Source organism: Leptonychotes weddellii, chromosome 6 (assembly GCF_054177405.1).
Source record: "Leptonychotes weddellii isolate Sample4059 chromosome 6, ASM5417740v2, whole genome shotgun sequence".
Taxonomy (NCBI): Eukaryota; Metazoa; Chordata; class Mammalia; order Carnivora; family Phocidae; genus Leptonychotes; species Leptonychotes weddellii.
The window spans coordinates 112,249,719-112,270,805 of record NC_138374.1 but is presented as its reverse complement, the minus strand read 5'-3'; the positions used below and the strand labels follow the sequence as shown (position 1 = coordinate 112,270,805).

General features: G+C 40.2%; 1 protein-coding gene across 3 annotated transcripts in view; it reads right to left on the bottom strand.

Moving 5' to 3' along the window:
• CAMSAP2 (calmodulin regulated spectrin associated protein family member 2) overlaps positions 1 to 20,534 on the bottom strand; it is a 111,765-nt gene extending 91,231 nt beyond the window's left edge. Inside the window, exon 1 of one of the 3 annotated variants that reach the window (XM_081823047.1) lies at positions 19,524 to 20,534. In XM_081823047.1, the coding sequence (XP_081679173.1) occupies positions 19,524 to 19,662 (139 nt within the window). In that variant the 5' untranslated portion in view covers positions 19,663 to 20,534. The remainder of the gene's footprint in view (positions 1 to 19,523) is intronic. The other 2 variants (XM_031035788.2, XM_006740486.3) reach the window with 2 other exon arrangements.
• Between the last annotated feature and the right edge of the window lie 553 nt (positions 20,535 to 21,087).

Below are 21,087 nucleotides of genomic sequence, written 5' to 3'. Positions count from 1 at the left end.
TCTACTTCTAAATCAACCTTAGGAGCTGCTTCTGTATCTGATGGCAGCCAGATTACCAAAAAAGCACAACAAACAAAACACTTCTCACTGTTTTACAAGTTTTCTTGTCTTTTCTACCTTGTATCTCTTCCTCTTCCTCCCCACTCCTCACCTGGGCTCTGTGCTCTAATCAGAGCCAAGATAAGAATGGGGTTTGTCTTCCAAAATGAAAGGAGGCATCAAAGTCACAAGTTAACATGGAGCTACAATCATAGAACCCGAGAGCTCTGGAGTGACACCTAGCCAGTCCTTTGCCTGCGTTCTCTTTGAAAAGTGAGGTTTCAAAGCCAGACATCCCCAATCACTGATTTTAGGAGGCTTCTGAATAGGCAGCTTTAATATAAGCTCAAAATAAGCCACATTACTAATCAAAGTGATCATTTTCAAAATGTATTCACAAAATATTAATATACTCCTTAGCAATTTTCACCCTAAAGTTTTTGAAGAGTTTTTATTATTTAGAAAAATATTTTCATCACGGGAGCCTGGTTGGCTCAGTGAGTTAAGTGTCCGACTCTTGGTTTCGGCTCAGGTCATGATCTCATGGGTCATGAGATTGAGCCCCACGCTCAGCAGGAGTCTACTCGAAGATTCTCTCCCTCTGCCCCTCCTCCCACACACGTGCATACACATGCCCTCTCTCTCTCTCTCTCTCTAAAATAAATAAATAAATCTTTAAAAAATATTTTTTCGGGGCACCTGGGTGGCTCAGTTGGTTAAGCGACTGCCTTCAGCTCAGGTCATGATCCTGGAGTCCCGGGATTGAGTCCCACATCGGGCTCCCTGCTCAGCAAGGAATCTGCTTCTCCCTCTGACCCTCCCCCCTCTCATGTGCTCTGTCTTTCTCATTCTCTCTCAAATAAATAAAATCTTTAAAAAAAAAAATTAAAAAATATTTTTTCATCAAACAATATTATAGTAATGATTGCATGTTCATTTTATATACCATCATGGTTCTGGAGAAATTCAAGGTATTAGAAATAATCCCTACCTTCAAGGAGCCAATAATCTACAAAAAGCCTAGACAGACAAATAAAGTTAAGCAATTCAGAAACAATGAATGATTAGGCACCAAATGAAAGAAATTAAGTGCTAAATGAACAATTGTTCTAAATGAACAATTAAAGTGCTTAAAGGTCAAAGCAAGAAGCATCATAGTGGGCTGAGATGACTTCATCTTTAAGAAAAAGTATAGAAAGAATAGACAGAATTTATTTAGCCAAGAAAAAAAGAGTATCTAAACAGAAGGGGAGAGCCAGGGAGAGAAAGAGAGAGGAAAAGAAGATGTGAAGAGACACCAAACTGAACAATTTGGGTGGAGAAAAGGGTTCCTGTAGGATAGAGTGAGCAGTAAAGCTGGAATGGGAGGCTAGGGATAAGACAAAAGTAGTATCTCTTTTAAGCATGAAGACTTTATACAATAACTAAAAAGGAATTGCTTACTGTTTAAAAGGAGAAGAGTGACACACTAAGAACGATGTTTGCGGGGGCACTTGGGTGGCTCAGTTGGTTAAGCACCTGACTTCGGCTCAGGTCATGACCTCATGGTCCTGGGATGGAGCCCCACATTGGGTTCCTCGCTCAGCGGGAAGTCTGTCCCTCTGCTCCTACCCCTGCTCGTACACTCACTCTCTCACTCTCTCTCAAATAAATAAATAAATAAATAAAATCTTAAAAAAAAAAAGAATGATGTTTGGGGACAATTAATCTGGTCTTCAATACTGATAGTGGTAAAAATCAGACATAGATTATAAAGATAAGGAAATGAAATTGGAAAACAGTAGTGAAAACCAAGAAGTAAAAGACATAAAGGACTACTTAATACAAACTCAAAAGGACCCAGGAATAAAGCTAAGAGAGGGGGTAAAGATGGCAAAGACCATTAGGCCTGGGTTACCTGAGAAGCACTAATTCTGGAAGCAAGATCATAAACTCAGTTTTAGACATGCTGATTTGAAATGATAGCAAAAATATCCAAAAAGAAGCTGGGGATACAGGACTCTGGAAAGAGGTCAAGAGTAGATATATCAATTTGGGATTCTGATGACATCTAAAAATATCATCCCCATTTAATAATTGAAAACACTTTTCTTCCTTCATAGCTACCTTAACCAGTAGTGAGCCAGCCTTAAACTTAACAATTGCCTCAGCATGATATATAAGCACAGGCATAAATTACAGAATACAGTGCTGGCAAATTAAATTTAGTATCATAGTAACTATATAGAAGTTATTTAGTAGAACAACTCTAAAAGAAAAATTACTTGATTTTAAGATAATTATTGTAAAATGTAGGCCTAATGGATATTTCCTGTAACAATAAAAAAATGACTAATATAGGTGACTTGGTATCTGAACATAAGCTATGCAAAGCAAAGTGACTGCTAATTATCAGGATTACAAACTTCTCTACCATACCTGTCATCCACCTAACATTCTTTTACTGCTTTTATATCCATTCTCACACTGATCTTTATAACAACTTGGTGAAAGTGTTAGACAATCAGACAAAATACAAATATATATTAGGAATATACTAATACTTACTAAGGACCTTTATGTGTCAAGACACTGTCCTAAACGTGCCTTCTGTCGTTCAATATTAACAATTCTCTTGTCCCCATTTTAAAGATAAGGAACCCAAGAAAGGTTATCTTGCCAAGGGCACATATTTGATAAATGCAGAGTCCTAGCTCCAAATCATCTAGCTAAATAGCTTAAGAAGTAACAATGGTTTGCCAAGATCACTAGGCTAGAAGGTGGAAGACATGCAGCTGAGGGGCTATTTCCATTTTATTATGGCATACCCACAAATCTAAGTTATGAAAGTGCAAGTCTTAAAAAGATCCTAATGCAAGGAAAGGGAATGGATCCATAACAAGCCAAAGAATGTTTCACAAATATGACAGAAAAAAAAAAAAGCCTAAAACGGATTTTTCCCACCCCCTAAAAGAATGCAAAACTACACACTGAGTATTATAAAATAAGTCACTTTCAAAAACAAGTCTTCAAGCACTAAACATGCTTAAAAGACTTCATTTTGCCAACTATCCAAAACTATTTTAAGTTTGAAATTGTATCACATTGTGAAACAAATGAACTGAAACAGCATTTTAAGAAAACAGACAAAATCAAAGATAAGAGGTTTCACCCTTTCCCTCACCTCCAGAACACAAAAGTTAAGAAATTAATGCATAAGGAATGGATGAGTGAAACACCACTCCTAGAACTGCAAAGGATAAGAGACAAGTTTTTCTTGTGTACCAGGACTTAAGCAGAACCTATCTTAATCATGTTATTATAAATCCTGACTAGATCTAAGTTTTGAAATTAACAATCACCTGAAATGCTTGAAGTACAAATAAAGGGAGTAGACAGTGAATTGCTCAAGGCAATTTTCTATAAAGATGGGTTAGTTACTAGTTGCATACATATACCAGCAAATGATACAGATTTCTTTAAAACAATGAAGGGGGAGAGGCAAGAGGGGAATGCATTTCAGAAATATCACCACACTCAGTCATGGGAACACTGCCTTATTTTCCAAATCTGAAAAATTATCTCTAAAACAATTACTGAGAGAGAACTAGTTAAGTTTCAAAACTTAACCGCTAATTATCAGGATTACAAACTTCTCTACCATACCTGTCATCCAACTGAAATAAGACATAGACCTTGAACTTGAAATTAACCAAGACATGAAAATGGTCAACAGGAAAAAAAAAAATAGTACCAGTATCAGAGAAAGTTATAATGAGTCATTTTTTACCTATGAAAATGGAAAATTTTTTTAAAACCCACTGTTGACAAAGATATACCCTTACACATGACCAAAGGGCAAGGACCATGTCGGTCTTATTCACCAGGATATAAATCCTCAGCTCCTAACTTAATGCCTAGTACATGGTAAGCACTCAATACATATCTGATAAATGAATGAAAATGTTATTTTTAAAAAAATATTAGTCATTAGCCTTGTCCTAAAAGGACTCTAATATTTCAAACCTCCCCTGAACTCCCAGATTCTGTGCTAGTCATCATAATTTACTCATTGTACCTGTCTTTAAAAACTTTAGAATTATCTCCCTAGGTCACTCTTTACTTCTGCAAAGAAGGAGTGGTGGGGGGGTGGAAGGGATGGGGTGGCTGGGTGATAGACATTGGGGAAGGTATGTGCTATGGTGAGCGCTGTGAATTGTGTAAGACTGATGAATCAAAGATCTGTATCTCTGAAACAAATAATACATTATATGTATAAAAAAAAAAAAGAAGAAGATAGTAGGAAGGGAAAAATGAAGGGGGGGGAATAGAAGAGGGAGACGAACCATGAGAGACTATGGACTCTGAGAAACAAACTGAGGGTTCTAGAGGGGAGGGGGTGGGGGGATGGGTTAGCCTGGTGATGGGTATTAAAGAGGGCACGTACTGAATGGAACACTGGGTGTTACACGCAAACAATGAATCATGGAACACTACATCAAAAACTAATGATGTAATGTATGGTGATTAACAAAATAAAATTAAAAAAAAAAAAACAAGACAGTGTGTTTAAAAAAAAAAAAGAAGTAAACCTTCAAAACCAAACCTCTTTTCAGTTAACCTACATTCACTGCCATCAGGAGGCAGCATGATATAGTGGGCAAAATTGGGGCTTTTTGAAAGTAACGGGCTTTGGATTTAAAAAGATGAGCCTGAATTTTACCAGTTACTTGCTACGGGATTTTTAGTGCAGTAATTAATTTCTCTGAGTTCAAGTTTCTCCTTATTCTGCAGATGTGCCTCAGCCTCCTCCTCCTCCTCATCCTCCCCATCTCCCCTCCCCCAATGGCCCACTATGCTCCAGACATCCAAGTCTTATTGTTGCTACAGCATGCCCACTTTGTGCCTTTTGGCCTGTGCACTAGGTCTTCCTTTTGCTTCCTCCCTCGTTCCTCCCTCTAACCTTCACGTGGATAGCTCATTCCATTCAGATTTCAGCCAAATGTCACCTCTTCAGATATACCTTCCCTGACCATCCATCAGTCATCCTATTTTAATCCTCTATATAACAGTTATTACTATCCTATAATATATACGTTTATTTCTGCCTCTTCCCACTACAATGTAACCTCAAGGAGAGCAGGATACTTCTTTGTCCTGTGTCGCTAGCACCTAGAACAGTGCCTGGAACACAGCAGGCACTCAAATGTTTACTAAAACAACGTAAAATACCTAAAACATAGAGCTTTGCCTTCAAATGAGATGCCAATTAAAAGTGAACTCCCTCTACCCTTCCACTTACCAAATGATGTGTTAAGTGCTGTTCAGCATTCCTGAGTTTAAATTACCTCTTCCACTCCTCCCACTCCCCTGTGAGACTAAAAGCACCTCTTCTGAGTCCCAGATCCTTATAAGCCAGCTAGTCTACTCAACTCTTCACTTGGATTTCACAAAGAAACGCCAAATTCAAAATGGGTGCCAAGTTTCTCACTGGCAAGGGGAGTTACAAATATAGGAAGGGACTAGAAATGAACTAGAAAGATTAGAACGAACTCTGTGGTGTTGGACTAAAATGCAAAGTGTCAGTATGAACACGTGGTGCTCTATATCTGTCTATATACAGAGAAAGAAATAGATGTACTTTATGTTATATATGCATATGTGTGTTTCCTAGCTCTGTCTGCAAACCTCCAGTAGTAATAAGCCTAGCATCTATATCTTGGTTTCTCACTAAAAGGAAAGAAAAGGTGATTTCTAGAGCTGGAGAAGACAAAGTACAAGATGAGCTAAGAATGTATTTGTATGTATTTGGGGGGGGGGGTTGTGTACGTGTGCCAAAAAGAAAATGTCAGCATATGATGGGGCCATGTCAGAAAGACACAGGATCCAGAAGAAAGGAGATCCCACTGGCTAAATCTGGGACAATATGAACATCAAAATACATAATGATGATAAAGGATTATAACCCATTGAATAAAACAAGAATCAATGAGTCCATCCTGATATAATGAAAAAATAAGCAAAAGAGAAAGAAGAAAAACCTCTTTCTTGTTGGAGAACACAATTAATAAATGGAACAGTAATAATCAATAGTAATAACTGATTAAGCAAGAATCATTATTGTATGCTAAAATAGTGGATACAAGCTTGATAAACAGGATATTTCAATTTATCTCCCCATAAATTATTAATTAAAAATGGAATAATAATAATTTTATGGTGCAGAAACATGGCAGATACCACTTTAACCAAGTGATCAAAGTTAACATCACCAATACCAAAACAAACATTAGGTGTTTCTTGATACGATTTACTGAGAATATAGCATCTCTTCTGGGGTAGTTCTGCCAGTTTGTCTAAAGTGGACAAATCCACATTGACATTCTATAAAATAACTGGTCTACTGTATTTATAAAACAAAAATTTTAATAAAAGGAAAAATCAACACTGCGGGCTCATACCTTATGGGGTACTGAGAAGAGGAATTTCCTACTTCTTTCCTCTCCCTCTGCCCCACCCACCTCCCTAGCATCATTATATACTAGGGAGGATGTCAAGTTGTTCAATCTTAGGAAGAACAGAGAGTAAGGAAATTCCCTCTGGCTAAACAGCTCTCCTCTGGGGCTGCCTAGATGCCAACTGGTTTGTCTCTGGGTGCCTCCCAGGCACTCTTGCCCACGTCCCCTGTGCAATGCAGGGATGGAGCTGTATAAGGGAGCAACAGGGTATATCTGTTGGTGGAAAGACAGGTGGCAAAGGCAGCAGTGATGAGAGGCGGTGCAAGGGTAGGTCAGCCAAGGAAGGAAAGAAAGAGAAGGGAAAAGAACAAGAAAAAAAACAGCCAGAGAAGATAGCAGGAGGAGCAGTAGGTTGGGAAATGGTCTCCAGTGTCTGGATCTCCATCAGTCCTTGTCTGGGAGCAGGTAGGTCTCTGTGCACTTTGTTTTTCTTCGTAGTGCCTGGGTATTCTTGTTGGGACACTGCCACACCCGCACCCATGCCAGGATCTTAGCATCATCCCAGTCATTCAGACCAAAGGCAGAAGGGACAGTGGCTATGTAAGGGCCCATACTCCAGAGCAGGGTGTAAGAACACAAGAGGGGAGGCAGCCCAGTCAGCCCCTGAAGAGAACTGGCCGCTTGTAACACAGGGTGAAGGAAGTTTAGCAAGAGCTAAGACAATGCCCAGGGAAGGAGCCAGAGGCCCAGCTCAGCATGCAGCTCAGGATGCTCAATCTTTAATAAAAGTGTCAATATCATGAAAGACAAAGACAGACCAAAGAACTATTCCAGGTTAAAGGAGACTAAAGAAACAAGTCAATTAACTGCAATGCATTGATCCTGAATCTTGGAATGGAAAAAAAAAAAAAAAATAGCAATAATGACATTAAAACAATTGGCAAATTTGAATTTGGACTGTGGATCAGATAATAATATATCAAAGTTAAGTTTCCTGATTTTTATAATTTTACTGAAATTATATATAAGAAACTGATCCTTCATTTTTGGAGATAGACTGAAATATTTCAGGGTGGGAAACACAGTCTCTCTCATGCATTCTCAAACAGTTCAGAAAATATTATGTATGTATGTATGTATGTATGTACGTATACACACATGTTTATGTGGGAGGATGGGAAAGAGAAAATGATAAATGGGAAAAATGTTAACAATTGATAAATATGGCTAAAGGATACTTGGGAGTTCTTTGTAGTATACTTACATGTTTGAAATTATACTGAAAAAGTTATGAAACCTAAAAATGCCCCAAATCAGTCTTTTCCCCCCAAACCTGATCATCTTCCAGCATTCCCCATGTCGATGAATGACACCACCATCTATCTACTTGCACAAGCCAGAAACCTAGGAGTCATCATCAATGCCTCCCTCTCCCTCAAACCCCAGATAAAATCCATCCCCTTCTCACAGTCTCAACTCACATCTCCAGGCTATCGGTGCTTCTCATGTGAATCACTTCATTACCTCCTAATCGTCTTCACACATCCATTCCTGTCCCTATTTCAAGCCATTCTCTACTACAGCCAGAATTTGCTTACTTCCCATAAGCAAATTTGATCATGTCACACACCACCATGAAACCCTAGGGTTTTCAATGACTTTCAGCACCTTTAAGGATTAAAATCCTCAGGGTGGATTAAGCCCTGGGTTAAGCATCTGCCTTTGGCTCAGGTCATGATCCCAGGGTCCTGGGATGGAGCTCCGTATCAGGCTCCGTGCTCAGCGTCTGCTTCTCCCTCTGCCCCTCCCCCTGCTTGTGCTCTCTAATAAATAAATAATATCTTCAAAAACAAAAGAATTAAAATCCTCCCTCTGACCTTAGAAGGAAGAAATGATCCTGTCCCTACCCACCACCTTGTATTAGACACCCCTGCTAGTCACATTCAGTTCCTAACAATCACACACCCTTCCAATACAGAACCTTTGCCTTTGTACATTCTGGTCACTATTCAGAATGTTCTTTCTCCCCATTCTTTACCCTTTCAGTTTCTTGGGGGCCAGTGATCCACTCAGTTTGGTGCAATTCCCCTCCCCAATGAAGAGAACAACATAGCATTTGTTCTTCCTGCCCTGTACCTCAGTGTAATGTACTTTTACTTTCTAGTCTATTCAATTATAAAAGAGTAAGTCTGTGGTTTGTAAAATATAGGTGAAAGTGTAGATAAGTACTATTAAGCAAGAAGTTTGTTAAACGCAGAATTCAAAGAATGTGTTAAATAAAGGTAAGTGGTTAGTAATGTGTATGTTAAACAAAAAAGGGATGAAAAAAACCCAAAGGATACCTAATATTCATGAGGTACCTAGGCACTTAATATTCATGATGTATTCATGAAATATATATAAGGTTCTAAATATTCACAATATATTAAATATGCATGAGACTAAACAAACAAGAGGTAATGTACACTAAATATACATGAATACTTAAAACCTGTTGAGTCCTTAATTTGGCCACCCACTGGTGACACCCATTCTGGCCTATCTCTCCTCTGACCAAGTAACATAAAACCCATGGCTATTCATCAGGCTTATTGGTAAGCTACTGCTGTGGCAGGCATGCTTATTCCCTGTGTCTCTCTGATAGAGCAAGTGTGTATCACTGGCCTACATGTCACTATGGGGCTCCTTGTTCAAACTTCAACTCTGGTCCTTGTGACCACACCATCATCATTAGGGAAGGCTAATGCAGCAAGCAGAAAGAGATGGACGTATAAACACTGTACGTTGGAGGATTCAGGAAGCATGGTTCTCCCTACTTGCACTCTCTTAAATGTGTTAACTTACTTCATCTCTTTCTCCTTGCTTCTCACTGTAAATTGATTTAACAAACCATAGGATTTAAGCACTTTAATTTGGTCTGTGAGCCCTTCTTTTCTGTGACCTCTTGAGTTTGCCTGGTAGTATACTTGGAGGCTACCATTCATTAAGGTAATTTCCCACATAAGACAACCATATACTTAACAAAGAGAAGTTTCCTTTTAAAGGAGCTTTCCAGCTAATAAATGAAATCATGATAGTAAGAGAGATAACTAGACACTAGTAGGGCCTCCTGGTAGAAATACGCACCACCTGGGAAGTATGCCAAAAAATAAATAAATAAACTTGAATCTATATAATTCTCTAGATCTAACTGCCAATTTATAAGAAATCTGTTAAACAATACCACAGAGATCCAGACTGCAGGAAATTTTAAAGGACAAATACTCAGGTTCCTCCAGTAAATAAATGCAAGCAAAACAAAATGAAATGGAGGGGGAGACTATATATTAAAAAAAAAAAACTTAGGGGCACCTGGGTGGCTCAGTCGTTAAGCGTCTGCTTTCGGCTCAGGTCATGATCCCAGGGTCCTGGGATCGAGTCCCACATTGGGCTCCCTGCTCTGCGGGAAACCTGCTTCTCCCTCTCCCACTCCCCCTGCTTGTGTTCCTGCTCTCGCTGTCTCTCTCTCTGTCAAATAAATAAATAAAATCTTTAAAAAAAAAAAAAAACTTAGACATATCAACCAATTACAAAATATGACCCTTATTTGAATACTGACTGGAACAAATGAACTGCAAAACAAAAAAATAAAGAAAAACAAAGATTTATAAGACAATCAGAGAAATCCTAATACTGATGATACAGAGTGCTCATGACAGTCTGTGATGATGGCAAGTACCATGGTTATGTTTAAAAAAAAGAGTTCCTGACTTTTGGAGATATATACTAATATATTTATAGATGAAATGATACAATGTCTGGGATTTGCTTCAAATAATCAGTGTGGCCAGAAAAAATCAGTGTAACTGATAAATCAGGACTGGCTATGAGTTGATGGTCATGGAGGCTGGGTGAAGAGTACATGAAAGTTTACTGTCACTGCACGTATTTGGTATTTTCTAAAATCAAATGACTTTGTTTGTTTAAAGAGAAAGAAAAAAGAGAAGAGTACAGAACTTTCATTCAGTGATTAGGAAAGAGTTCTGAATACCGTGATACGTGGATGTGAGGCCTGGACCTACTACAGCCATTTGCTTGCATGAGAGAAGACAGTGGGAGAATGAAACTCACACATGAAGAAAAGCACAGCTAAGGGAATCACAAAGAAATGCAACTGGATCCTTGATCAAATCAGATCAAAAGCTCATCCTACCTCAGAACCTTTTCAGTTATGTAAGCCAATAAATCCTCTGTTCTATAAGCCAATTTGAGATGGATTTTCTGTTACTACAAGTGAAGATACTTTGACACGATCTCCCATTAACTTTCAACCTACTCTGGTCATGGTTCTGCCTCTACATTCCCCTCAACGTGTTCTCAGCCACGTCATCAATAATTTCATCATTGCTAAATCTGACAGAATTTTATGAGACTTCCTGCTTAATCTGTCTCAGCTCTACCTTATTCTCCTCCACCTCAATGTTCTCTTCCCTTTGCCTGAGATTCCACACTCGCCTGACTTGCTTTGCTTTCATCCTCTCTGGCTACTCTCTGTCTGGCTCCTTTGCTGGCTCTCCTGTCTTGGGTCCCCTTCTCTCTCCTCCATACTTTCCCTCAAAGTGACTGGCAGTTACTTTTTTTATAGCCACTTATGTGTCTCATCCCAGAGGTCTTCTAAATTCCACATACGAGTCTTCTTTTTTTTTAAAGATTTTATTTATTAGAGAGAGAAAACAAGTAAGGGGAGGGGCAGAGGGAGAGAGAGAAGCAGGCTCCCCACTGAGCGGGGAGTCTGATGTGGGGCTCAATGCCAGGACCCTGGGATCATGACCCGAGCTGAAGGCAGACACTTAACCAACTGAGCCACCCAGGCTTCCCCCACATATGAATTTTCAAGGGCCTAACGCATACACCACCACATTCCTCAAATTCAACGCTGTTCTCTCACACATACACAATCTGGCTCTCTTCCATTGTTCCCTATCTCAGTAAACAGAAGCAATCTTAATACTCCCCACAATCTCATCTTTGCTTCCACATGTCCAATCAATCACCAAGTCTTATTTTTTATATTCATCCACTTCTTTCCATATCCAGTGCTACCATTCAAATTCAAGGTGTCTTCATCACCCACCTGGACTATAGCTTCCTAATTATCTCCCTCCTTGTAACTCTTGGTCTCCCTCCAATACATTTTCTACTTCCAAGAGATCCTTTTTTCTTTTTTTAATGTGGTAAAATACACATAACATAAAAGTTACCTTTTTAATTTTTTTTTAAGAGTGAGAGAGAGAGGGGGGCGCCTGGGTGGCTCAGTCATTAAGCGTCTGCCTTCGGCTCGGGTCGTGATCCCAGGGTCCTGGGATCGAGCCCCGCATCAGGCTCCCTGCTCAGCGGGAAGCCTGCTTCTCCCATTCCCATTCCCCCTGCTTGTGTTCCCTCTCTCGCTGTGTCTCTCTCTGTCAAATAAATAAAATCTTTAAAAAAAAAAAAAAAGAGTGAGAGAGAGAGGGACGCCTGGGTGGCTCAGTCGGTTGAGCTTCTGCCTTCGGCTCAGGTCATGATCCCAGGGTTCTGGGATCGAGTCCCACATGGGGCTCCTTGCTTGGCGGAGAGCCTGCTTTTCCCTCTGCCTGCCACTCCCCCTGCTTGTGCTCTTTCTCTCTCTCTGACAAATGAATAAAATCTTTAAAAAAAAAAAAAAAAAAAAGAGTGAGAGAGCATGGAGGTGGGGTGGGGGGCAGAGTAAGAGGGAGAGAGAGAGACTCTTAGGCTTGATCTCACGACCCTGAGCTGAAACCAAGAGTCGGACGCTTAACCAACTGAGCCACCCAGCCCCCTCCTCCTGATTTAATCATTTTTAATGTACTCCAAGAGAGCTTTTAAAAGACAGACTTCCGATAATGTCACCTAGCTTAAAACAAACTGAGTAGCTCTGGGTCCAGATGGGAAGGAGACTTTTCACTAGATCTATCCTTATATACCTTTTGAGTTTTCAATCTGTGCCTGTCTCACCTATTCAAAAAATATTTTTGTGTCAAAAAGTAAATTTTCAAGATCTTATAATCACAATTTCTAGCATCTATGTAAAAAAAAAATGGAGGTGGCTAAAAAAAAGAGAGTATTTCTGCTGTTTCAAAATCTGTTACATTACAAAGTTCTACAAAACTTACAAATTAGAGAAAAATTAACAAGGTCAGCAACTCCTTTATTTGAATGTCTTCAAAAAAGAGAAGGGAAAACAAGACGGCTGAAAAAGAGAATCTTGAGAGTAGTAGAAAATGTCAGCAAAAAAAATGAAACCATCCACAGTTGACTCTCAAACAACCCAGGGGGTTAGGAGTACCAACTCCACCCCCTCCATGCAGTCAAAAATCTGCATATAACTTCTGACTCCCCAAAACTCTTACTACTAATAGCCTACTGTCAACCAGAAGCCTTACTGATAACATAAACAGTGGATAACACATTTTGCATGTTATATTTATTATATACTACATTCTCACAATAAAACCTAACTTTTCTTCATTTTTTTCAGTATTTCCAGGCTACACCATTCATCTACAAGTTTTTTCAAATTACCACAAACCTCAAAAAAAAAGTTCCAATATATTTCTTGAAAAAAAAATACATGTATACATGGATCCATGCAGTTCAAATCCATGTTGTTCAATGGTCAACTGTACTTTGAAACTTCTATTTGCTGAGGACAGATGTCTTTTGAAATATTTCAAGTTTCATCAAATGTCTTTTATTCCAAGAGCCTAAAGTACTTAGAATCTGCATGCAATTCTTATTTTAGAGACAGAAAATGGTGTGAGGGAGATAACTTTTTAAGATCATACAAATATATTCCCAGGAGCCTATGTTTGTGAAATATGGAGCAGGGAGATGAATGCATATTTCTGTTAACTGAAATTCCATCTCTTTATCTCAAGAAAATAGGATAGAGATACTTCATAAACCTTACTGGGCATAATACAGCAGAGTACAGCTGTAAGGATTACAGAAAGAGCTCAGTGGCCTCTCTATTGCTATATGCCTAGTCTCTGTTTTATTTTGTCTAGTTTGTAGTGAAAAATATTTTTAATAAAAAGAATTCTTTGAAATTATTATAAGAAATATAATCCTATTCTACAATGTGAAACAGAATATCTAAAGGCAGCCTAAGTGTGAGACTGATAAATTCTAACACTTTGCAATTTATTTTTCTTCTAAAAAACTCAGAGCAGTGTATAAATGTTTATTATCATGACTATTCAGCAAGTAGGGGAATGAAGAGTATTTCAGGGAAATGCCCCAGAAAAAAAAAAGGGAGCAAGTAGTAGTAGGAGAACTGGAAAGATACTACTGTACAGGCCTTTAATCTAAAATATGTTGATGAAGAGTCAACGTTTAAGAAGAAAAGGAAAAACTGTGCAAGGCTTAGGATGGAAAGTGCTGAATGTCATAAATGAAAACAACTGTTATCTCAGCTAAAGCACAAAGTTTGTCACACTAATAAATGTGCAATATTTAAGTATTATTATTTATAATTTACCTATAGAAAAGGTCCATAAGCTAGTCTACATGGAAAACTGGATTCACTGGGGGTGGGAGGAGACTCTGAAATGACACACCAATGCTAAATATATTTTCTATCCCTGTACTAATTTATCAAATATAAGAAAGATTAAATATACTTTTAAATTTTGCAAAACAAATTTAAGACTTACATTTGAAAGGTTTTCATACGTTCTTTTATGCCTTCACTTCCAGTACTATACTATAAAATTGTAATGAACTACAGAAAGCATATAACATAAAGGTTAAAATACAAATTTTAGTATCATAAAGGATTAGACTCCAATTGTGGTTGCATCACTTATAAGCTAGATGATAAAGCCAAGTTATTTAACCTCTCTGTTTCCTCATTAACAAAAAGAGCAAACTACCTAATTTCCTAAATTCTTATCTTCCATTTGAATACTTCTGAAATCAGGATGTCTTACAATTAACTTGGACTTTAATGTATAAAAACCCTTTTTAAATTGCAGGCGTATCTTATAATCTTTATAGCAATGGTTCTCAAGTTGGGGTCATTTTGTCCCCCAGGAGACCTAGGCAAGGTCTATCCATTTTTGGTTGTCACAGCCAGAGTGGAAGTGAGGGTGGAGAATACTACTGTCAACCAGTGAGTAGAGGCCAGGGATGCTACTAAAATCCTACAACGCATAGGATGGCCCTCCAAAGCAAAGAATTAGCCAGCCAATAGTTCCGTGGTTGGGAAACCTTGCTTTAGAGTAGAATGGAAGAAATAAAATGGTATCCACTTTAATAGGATTGTTCTTCGAATTAAAAAAATAACAATATAAAATGTTCAAAATTGTACTTAGCACAAAGTATGTTTTCAATAAATTCGTCATAGCAGTTTCTTTTTTAATCCACTGTGCTTAGAATAATTCATCTACAAAATAAATGCCAAATTCCTTAACCTGGCTCTTCCAACAATTCTGTTCCAATTTACCTTTCAAGCTGGATCTCCCACTTTTCATTACATAAACCTCCTTTAATCCTACTGGTCTATGTTGTTCCACTAACATTACCTTAGTTTCAAAACTCCATGCCTGCACACAAACTATCTCCTCCACCTACAAGGCCTACTCTCCATTCAGCCTGACTCCCTTCAGGGTCATCCAACTACCACCTACACTTCAGGGGTCTTCCTTCACAGTTCACTGAGGCTGAGAGTGTCCTCTCTCCGCCTCTGCTACTTCTCCTTCCCTCTTCATGTCACTGTTCCAGTTACATGGCCCTTACATATTTCCTGAACTCTACTATAGTTACACATGTATCACATCTCCCCTACTAGAGCATAAATTCTTAAAAGAATGGCATGGTTTAAAAACCTGTAGGGGTGCCTGGCTGGCTCAGACGGTAGAGCATGCAACTCTTGGTCTTGGGGTTGAGAGTCTGACCCCATGTTGGGCGTAGAGATTACTTAAAAAAAAAAATCTTTTAAAAATAAAAATTAAATTAAAAAACTGCAGCATTTGACACTGTTAATAAGACCACCCCCTTGAAATTTTTCCTTCCAGGGCCTCAGTATTATTACACTTTCTTAATTTCCTTCCTAAGTCTCTGATTGCTTTAATTCTGCTTCCTTTTCCCCAGTGCTCCCTCCAAAACACTGTAAGTGTTCACCACCCTAAATTCTGTCACCCTCACATCTACTCCAATTTCAGTTGCATTTTATACACAGAAGACTCTGAAATTATTATTTCTAGCCTCAACTTCCCAATCATACTCCATACCTACATTTTTAGCTATTGACTTAATTGAATTTTTCAGATTAGATATTTGGCCAATACATCATGATCAAGGCTTCCAAAAACAAAGCTGACTTCCCATTACAACGTGCTGCTTTCTCTGTCTCTGCCAATGGCATAGCGATTCATCCTCCCAGTCACTAAATCTCAAAAGCTCAGGTAACCTCTTCCTCCTTAAAACCTCAGGTAACCTCATCCTTTTATATATTACCTTTTTATTTCAACAATTTCCCATGAACCCCAAATTCAGTCATTTAGAAATACTAGGGATTATAACTCTGCAACATTTTTTCTACCTTTCGCCTCTTTTCCATTAATTTCACTTCTACCCATATAGTACAGTGGTTAAGAAATAGACTGAAGTCAGATTTCACAAGTTCAGAGCCCAGTTCCATAAACTGAGCGGCTTTGGATGAGTTCCTAAACCTCTGAGCTTCATTTTCCTCATCAGTAAAATCAGAATGATTAATAGTTTCCACCTCTTAAGGCTATCATGAGAACTAAAATGATATGACATGCAAAGTGCTTAATACACAGCAAGTACTTAATAAATATTAGCAGCTTTATTCTCATTTCCACTCTACAATAAGCTTTCCTGATATCTTGCTTGAACTCCTGCAATAACTTCCCAAACTGGCCTCTCTGCTATTAGTCTTTCTTACCCACAATGCTACCCATTGTCATCACAACCTTCACACTTGCCTAAGTCAGAGCCAACATAGGATTCTGACAGCAGAATGTGTCCAGACATACAAAGAAATGTAACAAGGTATATTTATAATAGTAAATGGTATGGAGAGGAGAATGATTAAAAAAAAGAGGAGAGTAATAGTTGATAAAGTTGAAATGATACTAACACTAGGAAGTGGGCCTTAAAGTCCATGTTAAGAACTCAGCAGGGAGTCTGCTTGGGATTCTCTCTCCCTTCCTCTCCCTCTGTCCCTTCCCCTCCTGCACGTGCTCTCCAACTCTCTCAATACATAAATAAATCTTTTTTTTTTAAGTGATTTTAGTAAATCACAACTTAAAGTTGGGCTAATTTTTTGAATGATTAACTGAATACCATTAGGTAATACCTTTGAAATATGTTATCTATTAACACTTGCTACTTAAGTGTCTGCAGCAAATGAAGAATATTACATCAAAAGAAATGAAACTTTACTTTTTCTCTATTCACTCCATATAAACGTGGAGTGAACAGCTTTTGAAAGGTTGTTGATTAAAGAATAAAATGCACAAACTAACATTCTCAATAATGTATTAAGTTCTGTTACTAAGTTACCCTCTGAAGGTCTTCTAAGTTTGGTTCTCATTGCATTTTGAGTATGATCTTTATATCCATTCCAACTGTTGCCAAGGCAAATGTAACCAAGTACCAACAATATTCATCTATACCATCTGAGAGTGTGTTAAGATCTGCCCACTCTTTAAAGAAAATAAATAAATAAATAAGACTTCTAACAAGTACTATTGTGCACATTTTTCACACTCTGCAGAGTGGTGTAAAGAGCAAAGACTTCAGAGTCATGAAGACCTGAGCTGGCATGCAGAATCCACCACCTGCCAGATGTTTCATCTTAAACAAATTAAAAGCTCTGAACCTGTTCCCTCATCTGCAAAATGAGAACAGTATCTACCTCGAGGGTTGCTGTAGGAATAAATGAAGCAATATATGTAAAGCAGTGAGTACATAGCAGGTTTACCCTGCCTCCACCAATGCCATACCCCTGGGAGTTAGTCAAGTGAAAACTTATCTCTGCCCTTACTAAAAGTATGATAGTAGGAAAGTTGTTTAACCTCTCTGTGCACTGGGGAAAATGGGGGGAACAAACTACCTACAACACAAAGTTGCTGTGAACCTCTAATGTACAATTTAATGCAAAGCATCTAGCACAGTGTCCGGCACACGACAGATTCCATTGATACTAGATTCCTTTCATTTCCTTTCTTCTTCAAGTGTGTTCAAGATGTGTTCCTCAAGTGGTCCAGAATCTAGCAAACTTGCCTGACACATATCCAGAAAGTAGGCCATTTTCTGGTTAGTAGCCTTTGTGAATCAAGGGCAACATTTTGACATCTTGTATTATAAGCATCCTCTCAGTTTCAGAGGGAAAGAAAATATTTTTGTTGTTCCCTCTTCCTTCCATTTTGTACACACTGTTTTTCCACATAGATCATTATGTAAATTTCCCTCTCTTTTCTAAATACTTAAATAGCTTTCATTTCTCCTCCAAATGGATATTAGCTTCAGTATGCTGCTTATGTTAAAACCAAAATACATCTATTACTCTCACTGCTGATATCAGTAGTGCCAGAAAATAAAAATACACTGACAATTTGTGCTTCCTCCTATGTGTTACTCCACACATTTAGTTCCAAATAAATCTTTAAAATGTAAATTATCTCAAAATGAGTTTTAATTATACTTACTCCTAATGCCAGTTTTAAAACCTTAACATCCTTCTACTTCAATATCAAAGTACAAGAATTTAAATAAAATAAAAGTCGTCATAAACATAAAATCATGTTCAAGTTTCCCTCAAACTAATTCCAATAATTTTTCAAACACTGAGATTCATTTGCTAGTTAACTAACATGTGAAGCTCTGAAAACATTCAGTTATGGATGATGTTTAAGAGGAATGAATTAAACCATTAACTCCCATATTTTCAGTCTTCAAAGTAGAAATAAGCCAGTCTCCTCCCACAAAAACAAACAAAAAAACCCTTACATTTAACATCTGGAGAAAAGTCTGCAAATACTAAGAAACTTTTCTACAAATATTTTACACATCTAAAATTTATTAACCAGGGCACAAAATCTTACAAAATGATTCTTGAAGTTACCAGACAAAATTTCCTTACACCAACATCTTCCTATGAAAAGCTCTCTACTTTTTTCAGAGCTCTACAACATGGGCTCCTGAAGCAACAGCTAAGGAATTACAACAGGAGGCCCTTTTCCTGTTATTTTGCAAAGACTGGGTAACGGAGAGAATGTTTAATTGCTACTGCACTGTACAATCTGTGTCAACAGCACATGCCCTCAAAAAAACTCTATTAAAAAAAAAAAAAATCCCACAGTAGCCACTGTTTCTCTTAATTTATGAAGCCAAAGTATGTTTGGCAAAAGGAATATGTCTCACTGATAATAGGAAATGAAAATGGCATCCCACAATCAGCAGGCTAAATATTGGTTTTAAATAAATGGTTTAACAGAGCCTGGAATGTGTACGGAAGGATGATATAGGCTTTAAGAATGACAACAAAAATTAACACTGTACTTCGACACAGGCCACCTTACATTCTACGGAGCCTGAACAGCAGCCATCATTACAAATGTCAAAATCAATACAGTACTATCTGCCATCCACCTTCTTCCAATAATAAAGAAACCAACTCATATTTCTTGGTGGTATAATCACAGTTATAACTGAGGGGGAAATGTATGCAACACAATGAGGAAAATACCACAAAATAAAACCACCCTATGTAAAAACATGATAAAATAGCTTACTGAAAAAAAAAACCAAAACACGTTTGTTATCCAATAAAAGAAATCTGGGTAAATCCCACCTGACCAAGGGCACTTGATTTAAGACCAAAGCTGCTTTATTTCTCCTTTCGTTTTTGTCTTCCCAGTCCCCCATCATCTCCCTGAACCTGTGCGAGAAGACACGGAGGGGCATCCGATGATCGGAAACAAAAAACCGGCATGTGTACATCCTAAGGAGGAAGAGGGAAGGGAAGACACCACTTACCTGTTCCAAAGGCTTTGGCCACCAGCCAGGCCAGATTGCAGGCGATTTTGGCCCTGGAGAAATCATAGTGGTCAAAGGGCTTGATGGCTGGAACAATGAACGTCTTTCTCATCTCCCTGGGGTCTGCAGCATCCCCCATCTTTCACGGCGGCTCCTCGGGATGTCCGGGCTCTAACCTTCACATGGTGTGGCCTCGCCGCCGCGGGGGTCGGGATGGGAGGAGGCAAGAGCTCAAACCATCGGGGCCGGGGCGAGGCCCGCCCGGGCGACGACGGGGGAGGAGAAGCTCAGCTGTCCGCGCCGCGAGCCTGCCGCCTCCCGCGGGAGCCGCCGCCGCTCCTCCCGGGCATAGGAATGTGACGGCGCAGCGTCCGTCCGTCCGTCCGTCCTCCCGCCCGCCCCGCGCGGGCGCCCCGCCGAGCCACCCGCCCCGCGAGCGCGCGTGTGAGCGAGGCCGCCTCCCCTTTGTCTCCGTTTAGTCACACGGGTTTGGGGGGAGGGGGGAGGCTGGAAGGGCCCGGAATTTTAAGGTGGGGGGGGAGGCTTTAACAATCACGTTGTGGAAAATGTCCCCGCCATCGCGGTGCCCGCACGCCCCCGCCTCCCGCTTCCCCTCCCTCGGAGCGGGGAGACCCCCTCAGGCCCCGGCGGGTGAAGGGACGAGCCGGGCGCGCGGGACAGGGGCGCTTCCCGCCCCACAGCGCAGCCCGGTCGGGGGCCGCCGGAGACGGAGCGGAGAAAAACGTCAAAATCACTGCGGCTCCCAGGCCGCCGGCGGCCCGGCCCCTCCTCTGCGCTCCCCTCCCGTCGCCGTCTCCTCCTTCTCCGGCCGCCGCCTCCCGGGCCTTCCTCCCTGCGGACGGCGAAGGCGGCGGCCCGCGAGAGGCCGTAAATCCCACGCTCTCGGTCCTGCCCTTATCAGTTCTGCCCTTGTATTTTTTCCCCCCTTCTGCCGCTCGGGTCGGTCGTTCCCCGTCAGCCGCCGCCGCCGCTGCGGTTTTCCGGCTGCCGCACTGGATGGAATGAGCAGATGCGGGCACTGAGCATGCGCCCCGGCGCCGCTCCGGCCTGCGCCCCCGCCCCGCTTCCCTCCGGCCGCAGAGATCGCTGCCGCCCGCCCGGCAGGCCCTCTGAGCATGCCCAGCCCCGCTCCCCGCCCGCGCCCCGGCTTCGGTGCGGCTGTTTTTTAATCATCACTTAGGAGTGCTCGCCTGAGTGGACATCCTCCTCGTCCCTGGCGTTTGGCTGCCGCTGCTTACACTGCTGAAAGAGGAAAGGGAAGGGAGGGAGGAGAGAGAAGGGCCTAGCAATAACGCTCGTATTTCAGCGACACAGTGGTTAAGCGGAGAGAACTGATGTTTGTTAAAATGCTTGCTATGGGACACACACTTTTCTGTGAGGCTGATGTGCATAAAGCCTATTTAGAACTCGAAGTGGCTCTAAGGGTTAGGTGTTATCGATGGTTGACCACGAAATTAGATGAACTGAGTTGATGGAGTTGATTGAGTCACACGTGGGGGCTTCACCAGGACTGAGAACCTGGGAAGCCCCAAACCTGTATTAA